This window comes from Agelaius tricolor, unplaced genomic scaffold, assembly GCF_023055355.1.
Source record: "Agelaius tricolor isolate 1412-34295 unplaced genomic scaffold, bAgeTri1.0.p SCAF_2, whole genome shotgun sequence".
NCBI lineage: Eukaryota > Metazoa > Chordata > Aves > Passeriformes > Icteridae > Agelaius > Agelaius tricolor.
Window position 1 is genome coordinate 72,772,251 of NW_027269262.1, and position 26,479 is coordinate 72,798,729.

The 26,479-nt window shown below is 35.1% G+C and overlaps 1 protein-coding gene across 15 annotated transcripts in view; it reads right to left on the minus strand.

Moving 5' to 3' along the window:
* Nucleotides 1–26,479, minus strand: part of VPS13B (vacuolar protein sorting 13 homolog B) — a 434,621-nt gene that overhangs the window by 319,773 nt on the left and 88,369 nt on the right. For 11 of the 15 annotated variants that reach the window (XR_011678368.1, XM_071421508.1, XM_071421509.1 and 8 more), the window contains one exon: nucleotides 19,742–19,926. Coding sequence is in view for 14 of the 15 variants with exons in the window: in XM_071421508.1 (XP_071277609.1) it covers nucleotides 19,742–19,926 (185 nt within the window). In the remaining variant the exon portion in view is untranslated. Of the gene's footprint in view, nucleotides 1–17,069; nucleotides 19,506–19,741; nucleotides 19,927–26,032; nucleotides 26,161–26,479 lie in introns of those variants that run through there. The other 4 variants (XM_071421516.1, XM_071421522.1, XM_071421521.1 and 1 more) reach the window with 4 other exon arrangements.

Sequence of the window (26,479 nt, forward strand, 5' to 3'; positions counted from 1 at the left end):
CCAGCTTTTGTACAGATAATGATTTCAGTTTTCTTTGGGTTTTTAGATGAACACCACAGTTTTACAAGTCATTAAGCTGTTTTCCAGCTGCACATAAGCTAACATTTCTGCTACAATTCCTAAAGATTTGCAGAAGTCTACAACATTTCTGCTGCAATGCATAAACTGAGAAATAAGAAAGCAAACAAAAAGTAATGATAAGGTTCTCAGAACACCACCTAAACAATCTCAGCAGTATTGCTGATCAGTTACCTTGTTCACAAATATATTACATATTCAAGAGAAATAGAAAGAAACAAAGAGGAAAACAAAGATATTTTAATTGCACCCAGTGATGACAAAACACATAGATCATTTACATATTGAACCAACTGAAATGTCAATCTTTCTTAGGAAATAAAAATGCCAGAGCAAATGAAAGTGGAAATGAAACCAAGGGAAAGAGTGTTTGGCTCGACAAACTAAGAAAATGCCTGCAGCAGCATATTAGAGAGAGGTCCCTGGAGTTTAGCTAAGCTTCAGCAGCAGCAGCTTTACACTACAAGGATTGGGTCATCAGTGGCATAGCTGGGCAGTTAAGAGATGAGGTAATGTATTTACTTGTTTTAGTAAGAAACTGTACAAAATACAGCCATACATCCTGAGGTACAGAAGATTTTTGTACAATGAAATCAATTAATTAGAATAAGATAAATGCCTGAGAGACTTGAAAGAGAAGCATCGTGCCTACTTGCACAAACATAGAGGACACCAAACTAACCCCACCATCATCCCCCAAAATGTAAATACTATAAAGTCATATTTGTTCCAGTAATACCACAGAAGAAAGACTGTTCTTGTTAACCAAAAATCATCTGGTTCACCAAACTACCAGGCATAGCAGTATTTAAACTGGTTTTATACTGGGGATAATATTAATGCTTACAATAGTTTTGGATATAAATAGCAGTTTTCTTGGCATTGCATACCCCTGCAGCTGTACAGAGGCTTGCTTCACAATCTTCATAACTGCAGGATCTCTTTGCAAACATCATCTCCAAATGTACCTTCCTACAATCAAATTTTTTTTTTCTCCACTCCCATTTCAATTTCTCCTCTTACATTTCCAAAGTAGATGACAACCTTTCAGTGTTGATATCTCCCCCTCTCTTTAAGGTCAAAAAAACCATGAAATTTTTACAACAGTATATGTGCAGAAATTTCACCATACAAGAGTGACTAAGTAGTGACATCCTCTGAAATGACTACCAAATAGTAGCAGTATAGAAAACTGCACTATGAAAAGTTCCTCTTTCAAAATTGAGACACTAAATCCCATGTACACGCTGACTGCTGATCTCTGCTATGTGAATTTTCAATTTAGGGATGTTAGTAAGTAAAAGTTCAGCTGTTGTACCTCTCAGAGTAACACACAAAGTATTTTTGGCACAATGCTACATTACAGCACAGAAGAATGTAAAATTTCATCAACCTTGACATCCTTTTCATTGAGACAATATGGATTTCAGCATAAATAGATGAAGTACAAATAATCCTGTGCCATTTACCTAAGAAGCTAATATTAATAATCACACTAAACACACAAAGAATGTAAATTATCTTAACCTGAAAGACTGTACATCTTTCAGAAAGTAAAAGAACCTGATGCAATAAAAGATGAGTTTGAGACTGCTGCAGAGAGTGATACCAAGACCAGCTTATAAATTCATTCACCTTTGCGGCATTTTCCACTGGGGCAATGCCACCATCCCCTCTGCCTTCAGGTGCCTCTCATGCTCATGTGGGCACATTATAAGGCAGAAAAGCAGCTAAAATGACTGAAAAATAACCCTCAGAAGGAACAACTTCCAGCTGGACCTACAAGCTGAATGAACTGCTCACATATCTGCTTGGCTATACATGTGGGAAAGCTGCTGTCAGGAGTGCAGTGTATAATGCCCCAACACACAGCTGTATGGTCCTACATCCTAAAAGTAAAAGGAAATCACATCCTTTATAAGACAGGACAGATGAGTTTTTAAACCCCTCTAACCTTATAATGATGCCTACAAATCAAAATCTGGCACCAAAACACTTCATGAGGGTGTACAAGAATAAAAGGTGCCAGAAGTTTCTGAAAGACTATCTATGACTTTGTAAGACCTAGATCCAAGTGTTGTATGTTTGTTTCTTGAACCCTAATACCTTCCATTACGGGTACAGTCAGACTGAAAAATAGTTTAAGAAAAATTCTGGCTCAGAATCACTGTAATCATGGGTCTGATGGGGCACAAAGCTAAATTCTTGAACCATTATAATGAGACATCTGTAATTGCAAAGAAAACACAGACCAGTGCTTTGTAATGTGCTTAATATCCCTCTTTTCTAAGGGAAATATTATCTGTTTTGATCTACTCCCTAGGAACCTCAAGCATCAGGGTCACGTTCTGCTAAATTAGCAATCCTGAAGAGTAGCTGTGAATGCCATCACTGCATTAATTTAATACATTTTAGTGTTAAAACCCAGTATGGATTTGACATCATAGTAGGAAAAAAATAATTTCATAATATATTAGATGCTATAGATATTGCTAAAGGATGTTTCAAATTTAAAGCACAGCCTAATCAGGGAAATCAGATTGCAAATAAGTGGGCAGAAGGGAAAAACTCAGGATTTGCAATTTCCACCTCACATCCCTGCAAACAGAGTAGAAAAATTTACCAATTAGTGTTCAGTAATTTAATATTTTATTTTTTCCCCACAAAATGACAAAAATCACTAACATGTATTTCTTCCACAGGGTTCTGGTAAGTCATTACAGACCACAGAAGCTCAGATGCTTTGGATGCTCAATTCTCCTATTGACATAGAACAATACAGAAAATCTCTGCTAAGCTATGGGCTGCTATGGCTCCTGCACATTTTCAGCATCCATACCTTTGAGTAGTGAGATCCTCTTTTATAAATTCCTTGTTCAAATTTAAATAATTCTGTATTTTATACCAGTGGATCACAATAACCATTTAATTCAAATCCTACTGGGCATCAGACCTATTACTATTGTTTTATATACTTCCTAAATAAAGTGCTTTGCAATACATAATGGTGAGATTTTTTCCAACACTTCTGAGAAAAGGATTATTTCACCTTTGAAATGATGAAAAGCTCTAGGATAACAGAAAAGTATATTTAGTGGGTTTTTTAATAAAATATTCATACCACTATACAAATGCCACTAAACTGAACTGATGCATAGGCAGTCTTGATTCAGGTAAATGACACATTAGCATGAACAATCATAAAAAATGCGTAAGGAGTAAGAAGCCTTCTTAATGAAAAAACACAGAAATGTTTCCATATGTTTTATGAAGTATTCTTTACCCTTTAAATGAGCACATTCAGATTTAGTCACTGGCTTTGTTTCAGAGAAACCCCATCTGTACACTGCATCGCTTACAGGCACATCTCAGTCATGCAATAGCTATGTCGCAGCTCATATATCAAATAAAAATCACATTCAAGGCCACACAACCTTATATACTCAAAGTCTTCAAATCTATTTTAAGTAATCCTAAGAGAGCTCTTATTGCACCTCACTGCTGATGTCACATGACTTTTGTTGGGAAACAGAGTCCTACAAGTGAAATATCAAAAAGTTCTTAACACAGATGAGAATGATATAAAAGAGAACTCTATTGTACCTATATATTCTAGAAGCCTTTCTTTTTCAACAAAGAAACAGGTGTGGAACTAAAAACTTAAGAAGAGTAGCACTGCACAACATTATGTGGTACTGGGAAAAGCAGGATAAAACACGTGGAACTCACAGTAGGCTTAAGGAATTCATCTGACACAAATTCCAAGGCTAATAAAGCTGATGGTCCACATCACGAACAGAAAGCAAAGAAGCCATCTAAACTTCCTGACATCAAAGGTTGCAGTGCCAGAAAAATCACATTTCAAATCCAACAGCAAGGATAGCTGAACAGTCAAGAGGCGTCTATCCACATTACATGGCAGGCCATAAACCATCAACTTTTGTAGCAAAGAAACAGTTTGAACAGCTTTGTTAGAAATAATGAAATCATACAGACTCCAAGCCATCTCCTCTACAGAACACCTTGACTAAGCAGAGTGCTGCTAAAACATTTCTATATTTAGGGGGTTTTCCTCTTATTATAAGGAAGATTCCCTTGCCAGAGGGAATTTGTGAAAAACAAAAAATATCTGAGGTAGTCAGCTAAGGATAAATGCCTTACAATGAAAACTACTTATCACAAAAAGAGATTTGTTCTTGCCAATGTCTAAAATCACAACATGCCTCTGAACTACTGGCAATATATATAAAGATGATTATTCAATAGCTGCTGCTTGGTAAGTTCCTGAGAAGGTTATGTTTCCACTAGCCCATGAAATAGGCGAGTCACTATAAAATAATGTTTGATGTTTTGTTTCTGGGGTGTTTTTTTTGTTTTAAAGATTACACTAATCAATGACATGACAATCATTAGAAAATCATATTATTCTTCTTTAACTTCAAATCAGTTTCCTGGTGTTCAGACGACCAAGATTTAATATCCTGCAATTGAAAGAGCTAGTAAAGGAAACAAACAAAAAAAAAAAAACAGCAAAATATACTTCAGCTAGCACCTAGAAAGGGCCAACTGCACTAAAGAGACACAGCCTGAACAAGAGGATAGTTCAGAAAGCAGCTGGCCTCAATTAGAAAACTGGGGGAACCAACATTTCAAACAGAAAATTTGTGAACCATCAAGTAACACAAAATGAATAGGAAAAGAAGGAAGCCTTGTGATCATCCAGCCTTGATTCTTTTAAAATACAGGCCACAGGATTTTCCTCCTGTACTTACACCAGCATGAATCTATCAAAAAAACCCCTGCAGTCTCAAAAAGTTGTTCCAATCATGAACTATTTTCAACATAAAAAGCATCTTTTTAACTGGAATTTGTTTTGGATAATGGAACTTTTTTAAAAGTTGCATTTTGAACAGATAATACAGTTGACAGAAATATGAGTAGATTTGTCTATTACAAAGAATTTTTTAGGGTTTGCATGTGATTTCTGTTATGAGTCATCTCCCACTCCAAAGCCCACATTAAGCCTTAAGATGATCAGTGACCTTTCAAAATAATGACTTGAGCACTATTTGGAAGTCAAGTTGATCTTTGAGACTTCTGGGAGGACAAGACAACACAGAGAATTCATCTGAAGTAGAACCACCATGGAGTCATTTCTCATCTTGATGCTCTTTTTGTTTATATGCTTAAAATTGGGGAAAGCTAAGAAAAAATGGCAACAAACAAAAATACAATCAACATTTGAATACAAAGACTTGGCTGAGAGGTTATATTTGCATTTAACATAGGTGAAAGAAAGAGTGAGTGCCAGATATGATGTCTTACAAAAAGAAGAAAGCATCTTGACACTATGGCCAGCAGGTTCCTGAGCTCCACCTGATAAGCAGTATCCAAACAGGGAAGCACCCATAGGAGTCCTTCAGCTCTGAACTGTGATTTCAAGTGCAACTGCACTAAGTACCTTTCTAATTGCTAAAACAAGAAAGCTTTTAACCACCTCAATGAAACAGAGCATGACTATTAGGTATAGAAGAAAAGTGAAGTGGATTTTACAGAAATGAAGAGCATATCTTTTCCCTTTACATTATGAAAAGACTTACCTGACTACAACTCATTATTAATGAAAATAGTTTCAAAACAGCAGCAAAGCAAAGTCAGAGTGGGTTTCAAAATTTACACTGTGGTTCACAGCCATTTGAACATAGACTGGCACAATAAAGCTTCAAGTTTTTCCATTCTTTGCAATAGAAACTTTTAAAGTACCATAAATGCATAGGAAATAAACATATTATCAGAATATGCTCAATTATATTCAACATGTGCAATTATATACAAACAGCAGAGTAAACATAGTCTTTCAAATTGCAAAGGAGATTAAGGAATGTGACATATACACATAGAGAGGTTTTTATTCTACAGCTAAATCTTACTGCACTACAGCAAACAAGAGTTTCAAAGGAAGAATTGAAGAAATTCTAACAATACTCATCTAATTAACCTGCAGATACTCATGGCACTTTGAAAGCCTAAGAACAAAGCCACCTGGTACAATAAAACTGTGTCATGTTCACCCTGGAAAAATGTGTACAGTTCAATGGATTCCAGAAAAGACTGGGCAGTATTAGAAAAACCTAAATGACAACATTCATAACTCAGACCAGCTTCAGAATGTAAAATGGAGTGAAATGCACAAATTCAGTTCCCAAGAAAATCATCCATTTTATTTGCACACATGCTTCAAGGTATTCTATTAAAAAGTCTGCAGCTTCTTTTCCTGCAGCTCACTTTTCTCATCAAGTGCTACCATAGAAAATGCAGTATCTGACAGAATGCCTGATAGACTGAATGCGTAATAGCCAAATATTGAAAAAAATGTGTTTTCAGCGAATGCTCTGTGCCATATTTCTTTATTTCATCTCATAACCACCATGTGGACTTCTTAGTGCTTACTGCAATGCTGTAAAAATCACCAGCTCTTTTCTGTTGATCATTTCCCCATTCAGTTTTTAAGTTAGAACAGCTTTTTACTGACATTGTTAGAAAGAAACTTGCCTAAAGGCTTACATTCAAACTCAGCAAATCATTCAAATGAAAGCAGTAAAGGAAGTGGGAGGGCATGAGATGCGAAGACTGAGGTCATGACAATAGTTTTGTCCAGTACTATTCCCTTTTTCAGATAGTTTTTTCCTTGCATTTAGGAAATATTCTGTACCCATGAAGAGACTTTTTCAAGACTTTGTGCAAATTTACAGAAAGCAAACTTTATGAATTAGAGAAGTAGTTGATCTTATTGCTGAATATGGTAGAGGTACTATCTTGGTGATAAGCTCAAAATCTGCTGGCAAGCTGTGTTTCATTGATAACATATGGGATACTGCAACATACGAATAGACAGCGGCATAAAAGCGATCCCACTGGGAAAGTAGCCTGGACACGAAGTACACATCAAAGCAAGTTTTATAAAAAGCTTTCTTGAAAGACAGAAGATCAAGTGCTTAGCACTTTGGTGATCACAACCACCTCATCTAAGCCCAGTGAACGGAATACAGAGTTAACTGATGAAACCAGGAGCTAGGAGAGCTATAGCAAGACACAATCATATGAGCTTTCAACAGAACTGCAAATGCTGTTACGTCAGTGCCTCAAAGCTTTGCTTTAAAGTTTATGCTCAGTCTAAAATGAGTAGACATAAATATCTATGGATTCCTAATGTCTCTGAAGTGATCTGGTTTGTTGGCACAAACAGTTTATTTTTAGATACAATTTCATAAGACTGTGCCCAGAATAGTGCAGTTCACCCCTCTGAACTGTATGTTATCTTTGTAACACAATTCTACAGCATTTGAAAAGCTCTTGAATACACATAGAAACTACATTCTTTAAAAGCCAAGAGTAACTCTAAAAGAATCTGCAAAAAGATTAAGTATAACAGATATCTGACAGGTGTTTTACACTGTATAAACTACAAAGTCAGATTTGTTTACTGACAGAGCATAGCAAGCACAGTCATAACTACTTACAACAGCAATATTCATTGTCAAGCACTTATAAAAAACTGCATTTAAATCCTGGGAAGCATGAGCAACAGTATGACTAGTTCAGAAAATAAATACATCAAAAAAATAAATCACTCTCCCACTTCCCATTTCCTCTGCTTGTAACAGACCATACCAGAAGAAACTGCTTGACTTTTGCACATTTTTGATGCAAGGGAAGTAGTTGCCTTCTGGAAGGCAAGGCTGCCACTACTCTCCATTCTACAGTGTAAAAATGGACTCACATCTGATCACAAATGACAACAGACTCTTGTGATATCCAAAGTCCCTCTGACAAAACCCCTATTTCATTCAAACTCTAGTCATCCTTTGAAAGTGCAGAAGTTTGAAATTTTCCCTTTTATCAAGTAAACAATTAAACCAAGTTCTGATTTCACTTATTTTGGTGAACTCACTGTAGATGGATGACTAATTTATACCTCACAAATCTGAAGACATTGAAAAGAGTAATTCTCCATCTCAATGAGATGAGTAATCCTCATCTCAATTGAAGTCTGAGTTTCTGAGATGACACAGTCATTCAAGGAAATGAACAGAATTTCGTGTAGTCCATCGAAAGCCAAAATATCAGAAAAGACCAAATAAGAAAGCTGAATGGACCCATCTATCAAACAACAGGCACAACCTCATCTGGAGAATGTATTTTTTGCTATCCAAACTGAAACAAAAAGACACCAGATAACTTCTGAGTACAAGCCATTGAGCTGACACTAAATCACCTGATACTAAGAGAGCAAAAAATAGATCTTTCCTAAAAGATTTTCTCTGAAAAGATAGCAAAAAGGTAAGGAAAATATTCTGGGAGATAGATGAAAATTGAAATCTTATGGACTGCTTGACTTTCTAAAATAGTTAGGAAAGCTATCAGTCAGTTTGAAAACTCTTTTTGGTTTTTTTGGCTTGTAGTAAAGCAAGTGATTAATTTATTAGTATTTTCAATCATTACTACTTTAAAAACTTTCTCCAGTAATTCCAAGTACTAAAATACCTGGTATTCGGCTATATTGCAAACCTGAGTGTACATACAGGAGAATGAAAAATAGTAACTGATGCAAGAATAAAGCAGCTGACATAGCAGAAGTGCTATATCCAGCTGTGGTATATCTCACAAGCCTGGTAAAACCAAGCAATCACATGAAGGCAACTCCAAGTCTCATCAGAGTTGCAAAGATGACTGGCTTCTATCATGTTGGAATTCTTGCCTTTTGCTCTAAATCATGCAATATTCACTTAGCTCAGGAAACCGAAACAGTCTACAATATAATTCCACTATTGGGACAATTCATTTGAAGAAGTAAATGGAGCTTCTCAAAAAGATTACACCCCTTAGAGCAATTAAGCTTTTCTTCTTCCAAGAGCAGGTTGAGAAAAAAAAGTCCATGTCTTCAAATTGGAAAATTTGAATAATTACTGGAATAGTAATAGGAAGACCCTTTCCAGAAGTCAAGATGTAAAACATTTCTATAACACTACCCAAGACCTGAATTTCTTTTTAATTTCTGCATCTTCTAGTCACTCCCCTGCCCTGCAGTAACTGATGGGGGGAGGGGAAAACACATACCATAAACCTCAGTTCAGAGAAAGCATCCTTAATGAGAAAAACATTTGAAACTACCATGCATGAGTAGGAAACTACATGCAATTCTACCTATCCATACCTAACTGTTCAGGTCCCCTGTTGTGTATTAAAGAAGAAAAAAGAAGCAAATCAGGAGAATGAATAAAGACTGTAACCATGAAGTTCAATAAAGGGTTGACTATCACAGAATTTGACAAAAATACAGTAAAAGTAGGAAAAAAGCAGGAGCAAGATGCAGCAACAAAGCCACAGCATCAAACTGGAAGAAATCAGCATAAGACAGTGTAATATCTGATTTATTCAGCATGCTACACTCAAAACAAACAAACAAACAAAAAGCAAAACACATTTGGTTTGAACTTGATATAGTCATAAAAGAAAGAAACTAAGCTGACTTTGCTTATTTAGATGATCTCCAACTCAAAGGTGTTTCTGGAAATAGTTCTTGTTACTTTCCTTGAATAGCCAGCAGGCCTGTAACAAAGTATGTTTTGGAGAGTGTTAAGCAGGTATAAGAGCTCTTATTTCACATAAGATAAAGATCCCAGAAACCAGAAGCTGTGGTTATACAGAGACCTCTGACATCCCCTCAGAATCCAAGATTTTGATTAGTGATTCACATAGTGTGATACATACCTCTATAACACTACACAGTAAGGAATACTTGCCTACAGCAAGTATTCAAAGCAAAATCAACGCAGCTACATCTGCTTGTGCCATTTTTAATTTTCTTATTATGCTTCACACAAACAGAAGGGACATTCACAGGACACCATTAAATAACACTGTAACAGAACACATGCCTTTCTATATTAGCTCCTTAATATCTTCAATATAGCAAAATCCAATACTGTAAAGTGTTAATTTAAGAGTTTTCTTGCTTACTATAGCTTCCTGAGAACCTAATGTTCCACTAGCTTTGTCTCCCTTATCATCACTACCTTTTTATGTTACTGTGTATTTCTACTTTTGGTAGAATATTCCTCCAAAAGAACTGCCTGCCTTTAGAGACATAACACTAAGTGAAAAATTAATGGGCAAAAGAGCTCCTATAATTGAAGCTCAGTATTTTCCAGTAAAAATACACTTTCAGTCCTTACCATTACCATGTTACATATAACTTGCACTCATTATATTCTTGACTATGAGGCAGACTAGACACGTAGGAAAAACATTATTCTTGACTGCAAGAAATACAATAATTACTCCTCATACAGTCTGCATTGTTAACAGCTTAACAGCTCTCCCACATGATATGTTCCTGGAGAAGAAGGTATTTTTCTTGAATATCCATGCAATTAAAAAATGGGATTTTGATCTATAATCACTAGGTTTAAAATAATTACAAGGTATATATGTTTCTTTAAAGTCTGATTTAATATAATATGAAATCACATGGGACATCAGACTAAAAATTGCTATTGCAGTACATAATAATCTGGTATCTCTATGGCAAGAATACCATCGGTATTTATCATCTTACCTTGCCACAAGAATCAAAATATTCTCACAAATGGAAAGTTGTTTTCCATACCATTCACTAGAGTTTATTCCATAAAAATAACTTTAGAGGATACTAGTATTTTTTAACTCTTAGTATTGTAGACACTAATAAGTTTTAAGCAGCAGTCCAATACTTGGGATCTGTCCCATAACTCAAACTCAGTACAACTTTTATTTGATCAATACTATACATATTACATAAACTCACTACTCAAGGTCAGCAGTCAATATTACATGTCTGCAAACAGAAAACATGCTTCTACCATGTTTAATAGTTGCTTATTGTTAAATCTATCTACTTTTGATTCTGCCTTGGGGTTTTTTTTTCCTAAAAACTACTACTACAATAAACACATTTTTACTACAATAAGCTCCTCACAAGAATATTTCAATTTTATCTTTACTATTTTCTCATTTCATTCACATTCCATAATAATCTTCTCCATTTAAAAATACCTTGATATTTCTTGCCTCATCAAGATGAAAACCCCTTATTAGTCTGTTCCTTTCCAAACTGAAATGTCTCATTCTGAATAAAAAGAGGGAAAATATGTGCTATAAAGCATTCCAAATTCTTTTAAAGTGATTCAAGTTGTTTCAATAAATAAAAAGAAGTAAGTAAACATAATAAAAAAATGTCCAAAGTCACCATAAACAGAAAACATTATTCCACAATGACCATAAACTACAATCATTTCTTTGTGCTGTAACACCTGTTTGCATTTTCATTTCCTCTCAGAATATCTTACAACACAAGCTAGTATCCCACAAAATAGGACTCTCTTTAATTGGAAGGGCAAAAGAAGAGATGCTGACTTTGGGAATTTCTGCAAATGTTAAACCAGCAGAAGGTGATATTCTAAGCTGGAATTCATGTTATACATCAGTATATTTACTAATCAGAAAATAGCATGATTTATTTTGTATGTACTGATGCACTGACACTCAGGTTAAATCTAGTTGGCATGAAAATTTGAACAGGAAAAAGATTCCAGAGTCACCATAAGAAAGTGTTAAGAAATCCTAGTCAGGATTTCTAAGTTGTAGTTTTGCTTTAATGTTTAATAAGGTCAAAACCAGCAGCAACACACTTGATATATTAGCAGCCTTCCTGTATGTGTGAGAAAGTTGTGATGAAGGTTCTAAACAGAGGTGAACAGTAATAGGATGAAAGACAATTGTCATATACTGAAATATGAAAGGATCTGCCTAGAATGGTGGAAAAGCCATGAGAACAGTCAAGCAGTGGCAGAGGCTGCCCAGAAAGGTAGGGTATTCTTACCCTTGGAGATTTTCAAGATCTGACTGGGTATAGCCCTAAAGAACTTGGTCTGATCCCATAATTGACTCTGATTTTAACAGGAGACTGAAGAGCAGAGACTTCCTGTAGACCCTTCCAATTTGAATTTTCTGACAACCCTATTATTTTTTGCCAGCTACAAAGAAATAGCTTTCTTCTGCTCTTCTGAAGAACAGTGTTCAGGAAATGGCAGTGACTGGCATCAATACTTCTACTGCAACACCTCTGCATGAACCTTTTTCTCAAGAAACACAGATGTCAAGAAAACACTATGGCCGCCTCATTCATGGTTTATTTTTATATCAGCAACCACTGATGGTTTCCAGGTTCACTCTCTATTTGACAGGTTCTCTGGGCCTTTGCACACACAAAAAAAAAAAAACAACGCTTTCCTTCTGTTATCTCTGAAGTTTTCTTTTGTATGTGTTCTGAATGCTTCTCAGAAAATTCCCAGTTTCTATTATTCAGCAGATTCAAGATCTATGTTCTTCCTAGCCTTCCTGCTGTAACACTGAATTTCAGTAATTTAGGCTCAACACGCTCTATTGTTTTTAGAAGCCAACATCTCAATCTCCCCGTAGAGTTTTTCACCTGATGCAGTACCTGGCAGCTAGAACAAGGCAAAAAAGGCAGCCTACCTCTCTGCTATCCAAGCACAAGACCAAGCAATAACATCAAACTAGCAGCTGAACAAACAAAACAGGTGCTCTCAGTCACATTGCTATTTGTGCAAATAAACTACTGACTCTGGAGTAAGGACAATATTTATAGCCCTAAGCTTAGGTGTCTTGGTTTTTTGGTAGCACACCAACATACTCAAGAGTTTGCTGTTAATTTCAACATAGACACCGAACTGAGCTCTCCTGCAATTCTGAAACAATTCAGCTTAAGAAATTTGTACACATTTATGCACAGCTATGGATTTCATGTATGCATGTATTCCTTTCACAGCCCACTCATTTATTTATCTTTTTTCTCCTTCACTGTTCTGTTGACAGTATGTATATATTCATTTTCAACACAAAAGACATTTAAAAAGTCTCATGTGGATTTTGAAGTACATTTGATTCTTTAGCACAACATTACATATTAAATTTAAGCTCACATGAACGCCTTAAGTATGCCTACCACCATTCTTTCATCAGAATACTGTATGTTTCAATTTCAAAGCCTATTAGTATATATTAATTAGACCAGGAAAAAAAAAAGGCAATCATAATTACCGGTTTCAATGCCTCCTTTCAGGTCACAACAGAGCCATTGCTTCTGGCAGAGGATTTCTTCAGATACTCAGGAAGATAAATCTTACTGATTACGTACTGGAGTAATAAAATGTCCCACCGACCTCCTTTCAGTACAAGTCAGTTCATGACTTAAGAATATCACTGAAAAGTTTACTAAAAGAGGAAATAATATCTTATACACAACTATATTAAGCTTAAAAAAATTAAGCTAAAGAAGAAATCTTAGGTTCTTAGGTTGCTTATCCATGCTGTTTTTCCATCTGAAAATAGAGTTGATAATCTACCAGAGTTTCACGGAAATGCACAACATATAATAATAATACTATTTACACACTGCATTCTGGGCCTACATGAAGGATGAGGACACATGTGAGTAATTATCTACACAAGACAGTAAACTGTTTATACTGTGCAAGTTTCATATAGCTGTGTCCTGCCCCTCCCAAGTAATTAGGAGAATACACTCTTACACTTCTATTTTAGACAGAAATTTCAATTCATACCCTTCCAAACGAATGCAAAATTGTCCATGTTATATGCAACAGAAATTAAAAGCCAGTATGTTGCAAGGAACTGAGCTGAACAACCTGTATTATCTCTAAACTTTGAAATGTTGGTCTTTGGCTGGATTTTGTGTTTTGGAGTTCAGTGACAAGGGAGCAGGCAAGAGGAAAAAAGTAGTTTTAAAAACAGGGGTATTAGAAAGGCAAGTCACTTATTTTAGTCTTTTTCCTAAGTGGTTAAAAGAACTATGCAGCAGCTCCACAACCCTTTTTTATATGTACACCTGGGAAGAATACTGAATCCTGTTACTTTCCTCACTGTTACCCTGATGTGGTTTAGACCAGATGTTTAAATGTTACAGCATGTACATTTTCTTTTCTTCTTCCAAGGCAAAAGCAAAATAAGAGGAATATTTGACTTCACTCCACAAGAGACCTATTTAATAGTTTGGCGGTTATGTAAGTAAAGGTAGCTTGGCTAAGTCAATGTTGACGACATACAGAACGACATGATCCTAATGAGTTGGAAAATATTGGCTCTCATGAGATTCAACCAGATGCTACTGCGCTGAGAAAGCTACTGTATTATTGAATTTCATTTTTATGAGGTAAAATTTATTATTCAACCATTAAGGTATCCCACATGAAATCTTGCATAAAATAGTTTTACAGTTACTTTCTGGAAAATAGATTTTATTTTAACTTTAAGACATCATTTACATGAGGGATTCAATGCCTATTTGATCACCTTCAGTAGAGAAATGTAAGGTCTGCAAGCAATTTTCCCAAAAATACCAGATTAATGGAACCGAACTGTCAACAAAATAATGAACTACCTGAACAGGACAAGGAAAAAGTGGTAGCAAGTTCCAGTTTTCCAGAGTAAACTAAAGCCATGTGTGACTGTGTATGTATTTTCTTGGCAAGCTGAAATGGTTAGAAACAGAGTGTTTCAGGTACTTACTAACAAATAATGGAAAAAATATAGAGTACAATTACTCTATAGGATTAATCATGCTGAAGCTTTGAAAGATCTTAACTAATGCTGTTTTCCTAATATTTTGCTATTTTGCACACTTTTATTTTTTCAATTGTATATTAATAATTGCAATAATATTAACATCTATACATGCAATAAGGTAGAAAACATTATGTATTTCAAATTCGTATTTGTTTCCACATTTATAGTGACAGAAATGCAGAATCAGGATGTTTCACAAGCATAAGAACTCACACTATTTAACTGACATGTAACATGCTGTTGTGCTTGTATACCAAAAGGATTATAAAGTTAAACCGAAACATAAATTTCCAAAGAGTTTCATGTGGATCGAAGACTGCTTTTGTGCTTTTTTTATTTTAGACGTAATGCATTAAAAAGTTAGTAATGCTTTTTCTTGACCCATGAAAAAGAGCAAAAAGCTGTTTGCAGCTGTTTTAGTTTCTCTTTGTTATGCTGCATTTTGTCACTAGTATTCCCATCTATTTTAAGTTTTCTACACTTTTTGCTCTTGCATAACTGTTTCAGGAAGTATGCATCAATCTTGTATTTAAATTATAATACCTACTCATTCAAGTAGTAAGCTTAACTGTTTATATTATCTCTCTTTTTTAATCTATCTTGACTTCTAAAAATCCTAAAAAGAACTTTTCCCAACTAGACACTTAAATTCATGGATTACAAAAGGTGTAAATGCAATGAAGGGATCTGAATGCTTTCAGAAGTTTCATTAAATTCCATATAATTTATAATTCATTTATAATTAAAAATTGCTCTTAGCAGAATTAAATCATCTCAAGCTAAGACAGACACAATATTAAACATATTTATAAAAAATGTCTAGAGCAAAAATCATACATCTTTCCTGACATACTCATTTTATCTGTCCTCCACAAGTGCTAAGCTCAGTCAATCACAGTACTGTATGCATCTTTTACTGGAAGTTTTAAGATAAGAGACCTTCCTAATATGTATGACAAATATAAATTTTAAGTAGTACAGGCACTTCATTTTTAAATTCTGTCAGATACCAAACACATACCACTTCCTTTTGAGACTTCAGATTTTTTAAATTTTTTTTTTAGACAGCTTGCCTTTGGGCAATTTAATTAAAAAATAAACTCTCAGGTGATCTAAACTAGGGAATATTTGAGTAAAGTGTCTTTCTCCTAGTAGGAAAAGGTTTCTGAAGAACAAGGAGAGGAAAGTAGATGGGGGACAAAAGAGTGTTAATCTTCAAGCAATCTCCCCTTTCTGGTATTCCATTAACCTATTAGAAAAAAAAAATTGTAGAACATAGAGCTCAGAGAGGTCATTTTGACTCCCTAGACCTACTTCAGCCTCAATAACCTCTGAAATAAGTTTCAGAGCAGTATAAAATTTCTGCTCCAGGTGAAAATTTAGGACAGAACCCCAGATACTAGCAATAAACTCTGTTCAGATGTTTGTGGAAACACAGAGTGCAGAGCTCCCTTTTTAAACCAGATCCATAGAATGTCCTTCAGCCATTACCTAACAAACAGATTCCCAAAGTGGACTTTGTGCCTTGTGAGCCTCTCCACAGCAGGTGAAAGGGCCAATAGTCATGTATTCCTCCCAAAGGTTCCCCCCTCTCCTACAACTCATGCATCTGTACTTGTCTTCCTATTAATTTTTGGTTTTCTTAACTTCTACTGCTTTTCTACTTTAACTCTTTCTACCTGCTTCTTGCTTTATATTCCTCTTCTGCTCTCTTCCCTTTTTATTAGGTGATCCTGTTTCTCCTGGTTTTCTTCCTTTACATTTTTTATTTCTGTTTTCCCCTATATTATCTGCCCCTCTCCTATAGCATATCTTAGCCCATATTTAAAGCCCATATTATAAGTTTAAGTGATGAAACTGGAAGAGACAGCTGTGTTGGAAAAAGCATATAACTAAAAGCCATAGCACAATGACTGCTGAAAAAGATCTTGGCTGAGAGGTTACAAAGGGTTGGGGTACCACTTTTGAGTTCAAGTAATACTGAACTGATGTATTAAGGAAGCCAAACACTCTTAACAGCATCCAGCACAAAGCCCCAACAAAGACAAAGAGCTCAGCAACAACTGCTTCTGTCCAATAATACCCTTCAATCACACACAAAAAGTGGCAATACAGACATAAGCAATTGACAAAGTTGTAGGCTTGGTAAACAAATGGCAAACACATTTGAGACTAGCTATGTATGAGGAGCTACCTAGAGAAGAAAACTTTCAAGTCACGGTATATGAGTGAAACAGATTGCTAGAACAGATCTGGGTGGGTAGCTAATGACTAGACCATTTCCATAGGAGGACACATTTTATTCACAAATTATAAAACAAGCATGATGTTACACTGAGTATCAAGAATGTATAAAATGCTGTGAACTGCCTATAGCAGTCAGATTTGCTGGAAACCTCGGGATAACAGCAGACCATTTTACAAATAGAAGACAAAATACATAAGCCTTTATTTTCAGAATAATGTCATGTATAGGGAGGGCTTTTTTATTTACTTTTAACAGGGAAAAAATCTGGAGACATAGCTGTTTGTCCTCCTAATTAGTTATAAAGATGGCTTTTAGAAGTTTGAAAATGTAAACATAGAAGAAAATTTGGGCTGCTGTACTCATGAAACACATAGTTTACGATTCTTTGAAACAGCAGAACGTAATCAATTATTTTCAAGAAACGGATTCCCTGAAAAATAGAATAAAGTGAAGGTAAGGGAGTCTTTGAGTATATTGTTGCTTTTTCCTGCAAGAACACTACAATTTAATACAAATAGAGTCAGAAAAAGAAGAGGAAGGACAGTAAAGAGCAATTTAAAAACAAGTGTTTATACTTTCATTACTTGTAGAAAATTAATCAAAGAAATATTAATCCACAACACCATGGAGATGGAAACCTATTTTCTTAAAGTATTACTTCTGTGCATAGCCAAAACCAAGTTGTGCTCAGATGGAAAACACAATACCATGGGAAAAAGGCAATCTTTTCCTTGAGAGTTTAGGTTACACAAGAAAAGCTCATCTGTTCACCCACAAAGATTCTCAAAGACACAGTGGCAGGAGGGGGAGCCCAAATACCTTGCCAGGCTACTGCCAGCCCCAACACATGAGCCCTGTAAGGCCACTCTGTACCAGCCTAAAAGAGCACTGGGGCATGCAGCAGCAAGCAGGAACTCAACACAAGGACTCCCAAGTAAAACATTCAGCAGCTTTTGTTTTATGTTGGAGAAACTAAGCTGAATGTAAGTAAAAGTGTTTAACAGATGTGCCTTGTTTACTCACAAGTTCCTTACTGACTGCATTATCCTCATAGTTACTTCATTAAAAAAAAAGAAGAAAGAAAAATGACAAAAGAAAACTTGAAATTTCAACTTCCCTGTGAAAATACAATTAAGTATTTTTAGAGGCTTAAACACATACATGTTACTGTTAAAGTATGTGGAAGCTGACCCTAATTACAAGCATGACTTTCAACAAGGCATGATATTAAATTGAATACAACAGTATTCAAATGAACTTAGGAGGATTACAGAATCAACCAAGCCCAAAATTCAGACAAAAGGATTGACAGTAATCATTTCATAGCCTTGAACACAAAGCTGCCTTCAGTCTAGTTAATGCCAAACACAACTACAGAAGTGTAAAATTTACCAGGTGAAGCGTTAAGCCATGAACAAGAGAAGATCAAAATAACTGCATTATATTGTTCATTTACTTTATTTGAAGTACTTAAAATGTGTGCTCCAGATTTCTATTCTGCACAGATAGTGTTAGCAGAGTTGTTTCACAGTTCATTGCACTGATGGACTGAAACATGTTAAATAATAGAACAGGTTAGTTTGAAACTGTGCAAACCCTAAGAGCATCTGAAGTGATCAAACAACTATATCCTCAGATTGCTCTGTGGTGCGGATTGTAAACCTGCTACCTTTGCGAGTATCAGGACTTGAAAATAAAATGACACAATCCCATTCCTAGGTGACCCACACAGATTGAAGGAATAAAGACAAAAGTGACTTTCATGAAAGAAGAAAAACCTAATCACTTTAAACACTTATTCCAAGGGTTGCAAAAAAATACACCAGTTCTTTTGCAACATTAGATCAACACAGATTTAACTTCAATAAACAGAAGGAGTGAAAAAGAAAAATGGAAAGGATCAAGAAATGCAGAGCTGAAAGACTTCCAGTGGTCTAATCCACCACTCTGCTTCAAATAATGATTTTCTGCACCTAAATCATTCTCCTAATACATTCTCAAAGAGTGGCAATGCTGGATATTCCAAAATATCTGTTATTCTTTTTATGGGTTTATTTACAACAAATAAACAATAACAGCTCTAAATTATTCTAGCCTGCATAGAAATTTAAAAAAAAATCATTTTCTGGATTACTTGAAAACTCTGGCTTCCTCTGTACACTGGTCAAAATCCTTTATTTATTCCCAAAAATCTATGCGTGTTTTACAAAAGGATGACAGATAACTTTCATTATGTATGTAATCATCACCAACACTTGCATATCTTCAGCAATTTCACAACAGTTAAGTAACATTTATTTATGAAATAATGAGAAACATCTGCAGCCCTTCTAAAGAATTCAATGTATGCCATTGATTAATAAAGCCCTTAATAATCCATTTTCACCTCTGAATGATCCTGAAGTAACAACACTGTACCATATAAGGTTGCAAAAGTGGATGTTTCAGATGAGGGAAGCATGGAAAAATTATCCTGTATGGGAAAATGAAATGCATCCAGAAATTGGTGCCAAGGAGTGAAGCTGGGTGGCTTAGCTTACATCCTGGATTTTAAATATAAGCTATAAATACCCATACAAACACACACACAAAAAATTCTGTATGTTAGCTACTATAAGTAAAAAGTTGGATTTAAAGGATATAGCTGTGTGGATACTCACTAGCAGTGCTCTGTACCACAATAAATAACCAAAAACAACAAATATTTACCTGAAGTTTGGAAAACCTCATTCAGTAAAGCTTCATTTACCACCACTGAACTGACATTTCCAACAGGATGACACCAGCTCTGATAAATAGTTTGAAGCAGAAGGGTTTGAGCTCTAGTTGCTTGAACTGTCAAATTAGGGAGCTCAAAAATGCATTCTGTTAGTGGGACATGAGCTCGCTTGGTCCTGTTTGAAATAAAAGAGAAACAGAAAATCATTACTCTGGCACATAAAAATAACCCTTTTAAAACTTAGTCACAGAATATTAGAGTACAAGTAGTTTGTAAGGTTGGAACTGTGTGCTTATTGGATTTTTTAGATTAGAGCTGATTCTACTTACTCTGAAATGAAACCTAAATAGGAATTGTTACATGATTTAACTTTATACCTCCCTCCAGAATGTGACAGAAAAAATCATATATTTTTATCTAATTATCCCTTGAGTTTAAAATATCAAATAAAAGAATTCCATGTGCTTCCATCAAAATAAAAGCTACTCAAAATTATGCAGATACTAAAAAAACCTGTTCAAAAGTTGAATGTTCCAGATTTTATTTACAAAGCTTACAGTGCATCACTACATGACATATGGCTAGAGACCCAAAAAACATATAGACAATATTCATACATCAAAATACAAACAAGTCCACATTCTGTATTTTGCTAACAGAGCTCATTAAGTGATTCAACAATTTTTTTTCAATGCCTTATCTTTTAATTGGGGAGGAGCAACAGGAGGAGACAGGCATTCAACAGGGCAAAGTAAAGGACATTTGTTTGGGAAATAAATTCCTCTGTGACAATATAATCCACCATCAACAAGAATGCTTTACAAAAACTATAGCTAAGTCAGTAATTTATTTTTTCTTCCAATAATTTTTTCAATAATTCCAATTTTTTCCAATAATTCTTCCAATATTTTTTCTTCCTTATAATTTGCACACTATTACCTGAAATCAAGCAACAGACTGATTTGCTACATTCAACAAAAACTATCAAGGTTCTTTAACTCTCTCAGTTTGAAGCCTTTTCCTGTATCATGTTTTTAACATTATAATTCTTGCCCTAATCACCTCCCACTCCACCACTGAAATGTACTTTTTCTGCTATTTAGCATGATTTTCTCTAATGTCCTACACAGCAAGAGGGCTGGAACTGGATGATCTTTAATGTTGCACCAACTGTTGCACCAAATCTTAACCATTCTATGATTCCATTAAATTTAAATACTGATCCACGTACTAGCTCATTCTCAATCTGGAGCATCTCCTCCATTAGAAAATTTTAGGGACATGTTTAAAGCCCCTTAAAAATAAAGAGTAGGTAAATGTTCCACTGGGAATCAGAACGTCAAATGAGGCAAAGCTGCTGAAACTGCACACAAAATCCATTGGCCCTGAAGAAAAGCATGCTTTACTAAAATGCTCAGGGACTGAAAATGTAAAGACATGCAGACACTCAATGACTCTTCAGATCAGCAAAATCAAAACCTTCCAAGGAACTCTCAGAAGCAGCCATAATACACCACATCTCCTATCTAGGCCCAAAAGAAACTGCTAGCAGCTGTGTAACCTAACGTATGTGAGATAGTACTGGCACTAGAGAGCAGGAGGCTCCATGAATTAAGAAGCAGGCCATTTATGATGCTCAAATTCTAAAACATTCAGCAGCATGAAACGACACAAAATTCGGCAAATAAGGAGTAGACTTCTTGAATATTCTGCATCTGATTGTGAGAGTGGGCCTTCACCATGACAACTGTGAAGAGAAAAATACTGTATCACTTTTCAGACCAGGATCACTATGCTCTAGATGAAGAAGAGAAATAAAATATTCTGCTGCTAATACTTTTGGCCCACAAGTTGCAGATGTGACTTATGAAGCATGGTTCAGAAATAAGAATTCTGAACATCTGAAGACATCTCTCAACCACTGTGTTTACATGGTGGTACAGCTAAATATAATGTCATCTATTTCAATTTAGACTTGGCCATACAAGCATTCGCCTCAAGTCCTAAACAGAGCTCCTTCCTTTAATTCCTTGTCAATACCAGCAAGCAGCTGGTAAGTGAAAACCATCTTCTCTGGACCAAGAGGAATTAAGCTCAGTGTTAGATCTGAGGATTACAAATTTAATGTCTCTGCAGGTCACTGCTTCTGCCCACTGCTTATAAAGGGACATTACAACACTTCTCAGCTGTGGATGTCTGCACCACAGATCAAAGTGTCACATAAAGCCCATCCACAATAGCCATGCTCCGCACGGTTTTATTACTAAAATAAAAATTGATTCTTATGGAAGAAGATACTCATGAAAGATTTTCAGAAATTGATGTGAATACAGATGAAGGACAAAGAACAAACAAAAACAGATGTTGCAACCTTCTGCAATAGTAATCAGTATTGTTTAGAATGAAGTTTTCCAACCTCATAAAGCTTGGAACCAGGATTACCTGTCTCAAAAATGCTGAGAATGGGGAGGAAACCAGAAACAACACTGCCTCTGATTTGCAATTCATTTGAAGCTAATGACACAATTATGCTGCCAGCTTCAAATGCCATTTGCAGAAAAAACCACGAATGAAGGAAAAACATTTCATGTTTATATGGAAGAACTCAGCCTTGTGTTTGGTAGCAGAAATTTCTTTCATATGAACACACACCATGCTCCACAACCCCCCCTGCAAAAAGAGCAGTCTCCTGTTTGAATAAACCCATCTGCCTTTGAAGACTGAATTTACCTATAGGTACAGCCTTTGGTGCTAGAAAAATCAAAACTCATTCGAGGCCTTTGAAGAACACATCTCGTATTAAGCCTTGTTTGGTTGGGTTTTGTTTTTGTTTTTTAATTTTGTTTGTTTTAATAGGAGTCACAAACACCAAACAGTGAGCTAGAACAAGGAAGTTATGTATGACCTGTTTGGGGGAACTCTGCATCTCCCACCTGCCTCATCTGCTGACAGCCAAGTACACATCTTTCTGCAGTACATGACCAGACCCCGTTCCAGGCTCACTTCTATCAACTGCAGCACAGCAGGTAACCAAAAGGGTAAGAAATATCTGTACAAAACTCCTGAAGCTCTTCCTGTTCCAGTCTGAAGTTTAAACACACTGCAAACCTTCCCTGAAAATGCTGTTATCATAAAAAGTACAAATCATAGAAAATAACATATCCAAACACATTTGAATTTAGCTGGTGTAAAAAAAAATTTATAAAAAGCATTTTTCTAAACATCAGAAAACTACCTAGTCTGAAAATTAGAACTACTTTAAGGAGAGATGAAACAAAAACTGAAAATAATACCAGTATTAAGTCAAGCACATAAAGAGAGATGCTGCCTGGTTTAAAAAACCAAAACAAGACAAAAAAAACCACTAGTAAAGAAAAACACTTGGACTCAGACACCCAAAAGGAATAAAGAGCCTGGAACATATTCTGATCATTACTACCACACAAATGCACAAGAGGACACATGATCACTGCCTTGTGGATACAATTACATAAAACATGTGTCCCATTCCAGCTCCTCAGATACACAAGAAATGCTCTGTGCAAATGTACACACATATGCCTGTAGCCACCCAAAGAAAACCTCTGGGTTTTCTTTGAAAAGCACAGGTGGAGACTACAATTCTGAAATTTTTTCTGATGTTCCTCCCAAGTCAGAATTTGAACTTGTTTTCCTAGAATTTCCTAGAGTTCAAACCCAAGCTCAGTAATTTATCAATTCAAGCAAAATAGGTGTGCATGAGTAAAGGAATAGAAAAGGCAAAAAAATGAAAAAGAAAATCCATTCCTGCGAAAGAAAATGGTATACACAATAATTAATTTATTTTGAAATTTAATATTAGATAGACAGCATAACCCACTTCTTTTACACAGAACTGGAGTTGGAAAACTAGCTCTGCGTTTTAGGAAAGCTTTAGCTTGCATTACCTAGAAAGAAATGTAATGCATAGTGACATCAGATTGTTTCCTGGTATTCCTTTTTTTTTTTAGTCATGTGCCGTAATCCTTTATTATTTATCTCAATATGGAAGTGCACTGTTACATTTTTCTTTTCTGGTATTTTTTTCCTTTTGTTTTACCTTTATACAACATTTTCTCTATTTTCCCCCTTATTTCTGAATACTATTTTGCAGGATTACAACTAAGTATTTCATAATAGTGTTTAAATATTTCCAAAGATCCATTTCCTAATGTAAAATTCGGAAGGAACCAAGAAGGTAAAAAACATTTTTCAGCAAACTTCAGAATGAACATGACTTGACAATAAGTCCATCTAAACACCTTTGTATTAACAAATTAATGTATTTCAGAAGGAATCTGAAGAGCTGGGACAATCACAGCATATAATATAGCAATGCAAAAGATTTTGCTTTAGAAGTCTGACTATTCAGCTAATACCTATTACAGCTACTGTACTAACCTATGCTACATTCAAAACTTAAAAGTTTCATATAAAATTGTCCCTTAGGAGTAGTAACAGCATATGAATTTTTTTTAACAATATGCAAATTCTACACTTACTGTACTTTAACAATCCCATAGGAATAAAGTCTTCTGGTCCTTTTCAGATACATTTGGAGGAATGGGAATTTGAAAATAAATCCTTTTAGGAAAAAAAAATCAAGGCGGGGGAAGCATTTTACCATGTGTGCAGCAAATGTTCCTTAAAGGAAATTTTAACTAGACCCAGCTAGTGATGAAAGTACAATTATAATTCAGGATTTATTATAATAGTTTTGAAACACAAATAATGCATTTTAAAGATCTTAAAATGTAAGTTTGCCACCAACCTGCACCTGTTAATATGGAAAATACATCATTAATAAGGTATTGAGCTATATTTAACCAAGTTTTATGACCCAAGAGATATATTCAATAATAAGTGAAAATACAAGTACAAATAAATTTTTTCAGTATACCAAATCAGATCTGTGGTTCTATACTGTATCATTAAATTTGCATTAAGCAACTTCATATCAAAACTCTTCACCTTATTAAAAAAGTTGTAGCACATAGTTTGGGTCTAAAAACACCACTTAAACTGCATTTTGGAACTGCAACAAGAATAAGAATAATTATTTCTCGAGTCTTTACATTCAAGAGTTAAGATGCAGTTCTGAACATACGTCCATTTAACTGAACAGGTTAAAAAACTACCAATTCAAACACTCTTCTCTAGGGGAAAATAAATCCTAACTAGCAGGATAGGCTACTCATTAAAGCTGAACTTGGACAAGTTCCAGAATAAATTTAAAGAAATATGAACAAGCAAGTCTTGCTGTGTAGTGGCATGGAGTGAAAATGAATCTGTCCTAATTAAATGATTTTTAAATACTCTTTGGTTGTAGCCAGTTTGCTGACAAACTGTAATACAGACTTGCTGAAATATTTTAATAAATCTGGCATACCATTAAAGAAAATAGTTTTCTTTGCTGTTTTTGAACAAAAACATGAATTGGTCCTTATTATACAGCATGCATAGGCATGAATATAACCAATCCATGTAAGTTCACAGGCCCGTTATGAAATATTTTCAGTTTGTAGACTTTAGAAACAGCAACTCATTCTTGTAAAATCAACACCTTAGAGTGATTGAAAGAATATACTGGTGAACAGCTGGGTCCAGAGGTTTATACAGAGTCCCCAACTGCAAAGCTGGAACCTGCAAGATGTTTGAAAAAATTTGATTTTTGTTATTACTCATATCCTGTACAGTAAAACATGATTAGTTCATTTTTTCCAAAATAACAGAACTGGTAACCTGCTACTAGAACCTAGCAATTGTGCCTTAGAAGAACCTGAATGTAATTTAAATGTCCAAATAATTGCAGTCAGCATTTGCACACCTTTCCTCTTAGGCAACCAGAAAGTGCATGCTGTTTTTATAACACATGAGCAAATGCTTCATCTGCATACCTACAACAAATACGTATTTATACTTAATCTGATGTTTGATATTTTATTTTCAAAAACAAAAATTTTGATCCTTTTTCTTAACATTTAAGTAACTATTATTATTATTGTAAAGGAAACAATGTCTAGCTCCTTAATGACCACATCAAACCTCTAAAGGTACATGTAGGAAGGGAAATGGAAGTATTACTGGTTGAAATGCCAAAATGAAGTCACTATTCACAAAAAAACCCAACCATATCTCATGTCCACATACACTAACACAATTTTCAGTCTTCAGAGAGCAAATTGCTAGAGGACGCAGTTAGTTACTATCAAAAAAACCCCAAACAATTAAACTTGCTTTAGAACACTTCATTCCAAAAACACCTCCAAGACTGATGTCTTCAACTTCTGCTCTTCTACAATCTTCACTAAAGGCTGCCTGGTATCTGACATCATTTCTGGCACAGAGGAATTTTCAGGAGCTGCAGCTGCCTTGGCTGCTGTAGGAAACACTGTTAATCACACAATGTATTACAAGGGAGAGGACAATGAACTTCAATGTTCACCAATTTTTTTTTCCCAGTAAATCAAAACATTAACTTGATATTTCTGAAAATTTTAGATATGGGATTAGAAGAGAAATATGCTATAATTTCAAAATGGACTTCTGTATAGCTTTTTTAACATAAATTCTGAAATATAAGTTGTCAGTGATGAAAACATTTTTTAAACTGTTCAGTCACATGCAAACTTCAACAAAACTCCCACAGATTTCCTTGAAACAATTGTGAAAACAAAACAATATAGGCAGAGTACAAACTTAAATATGGT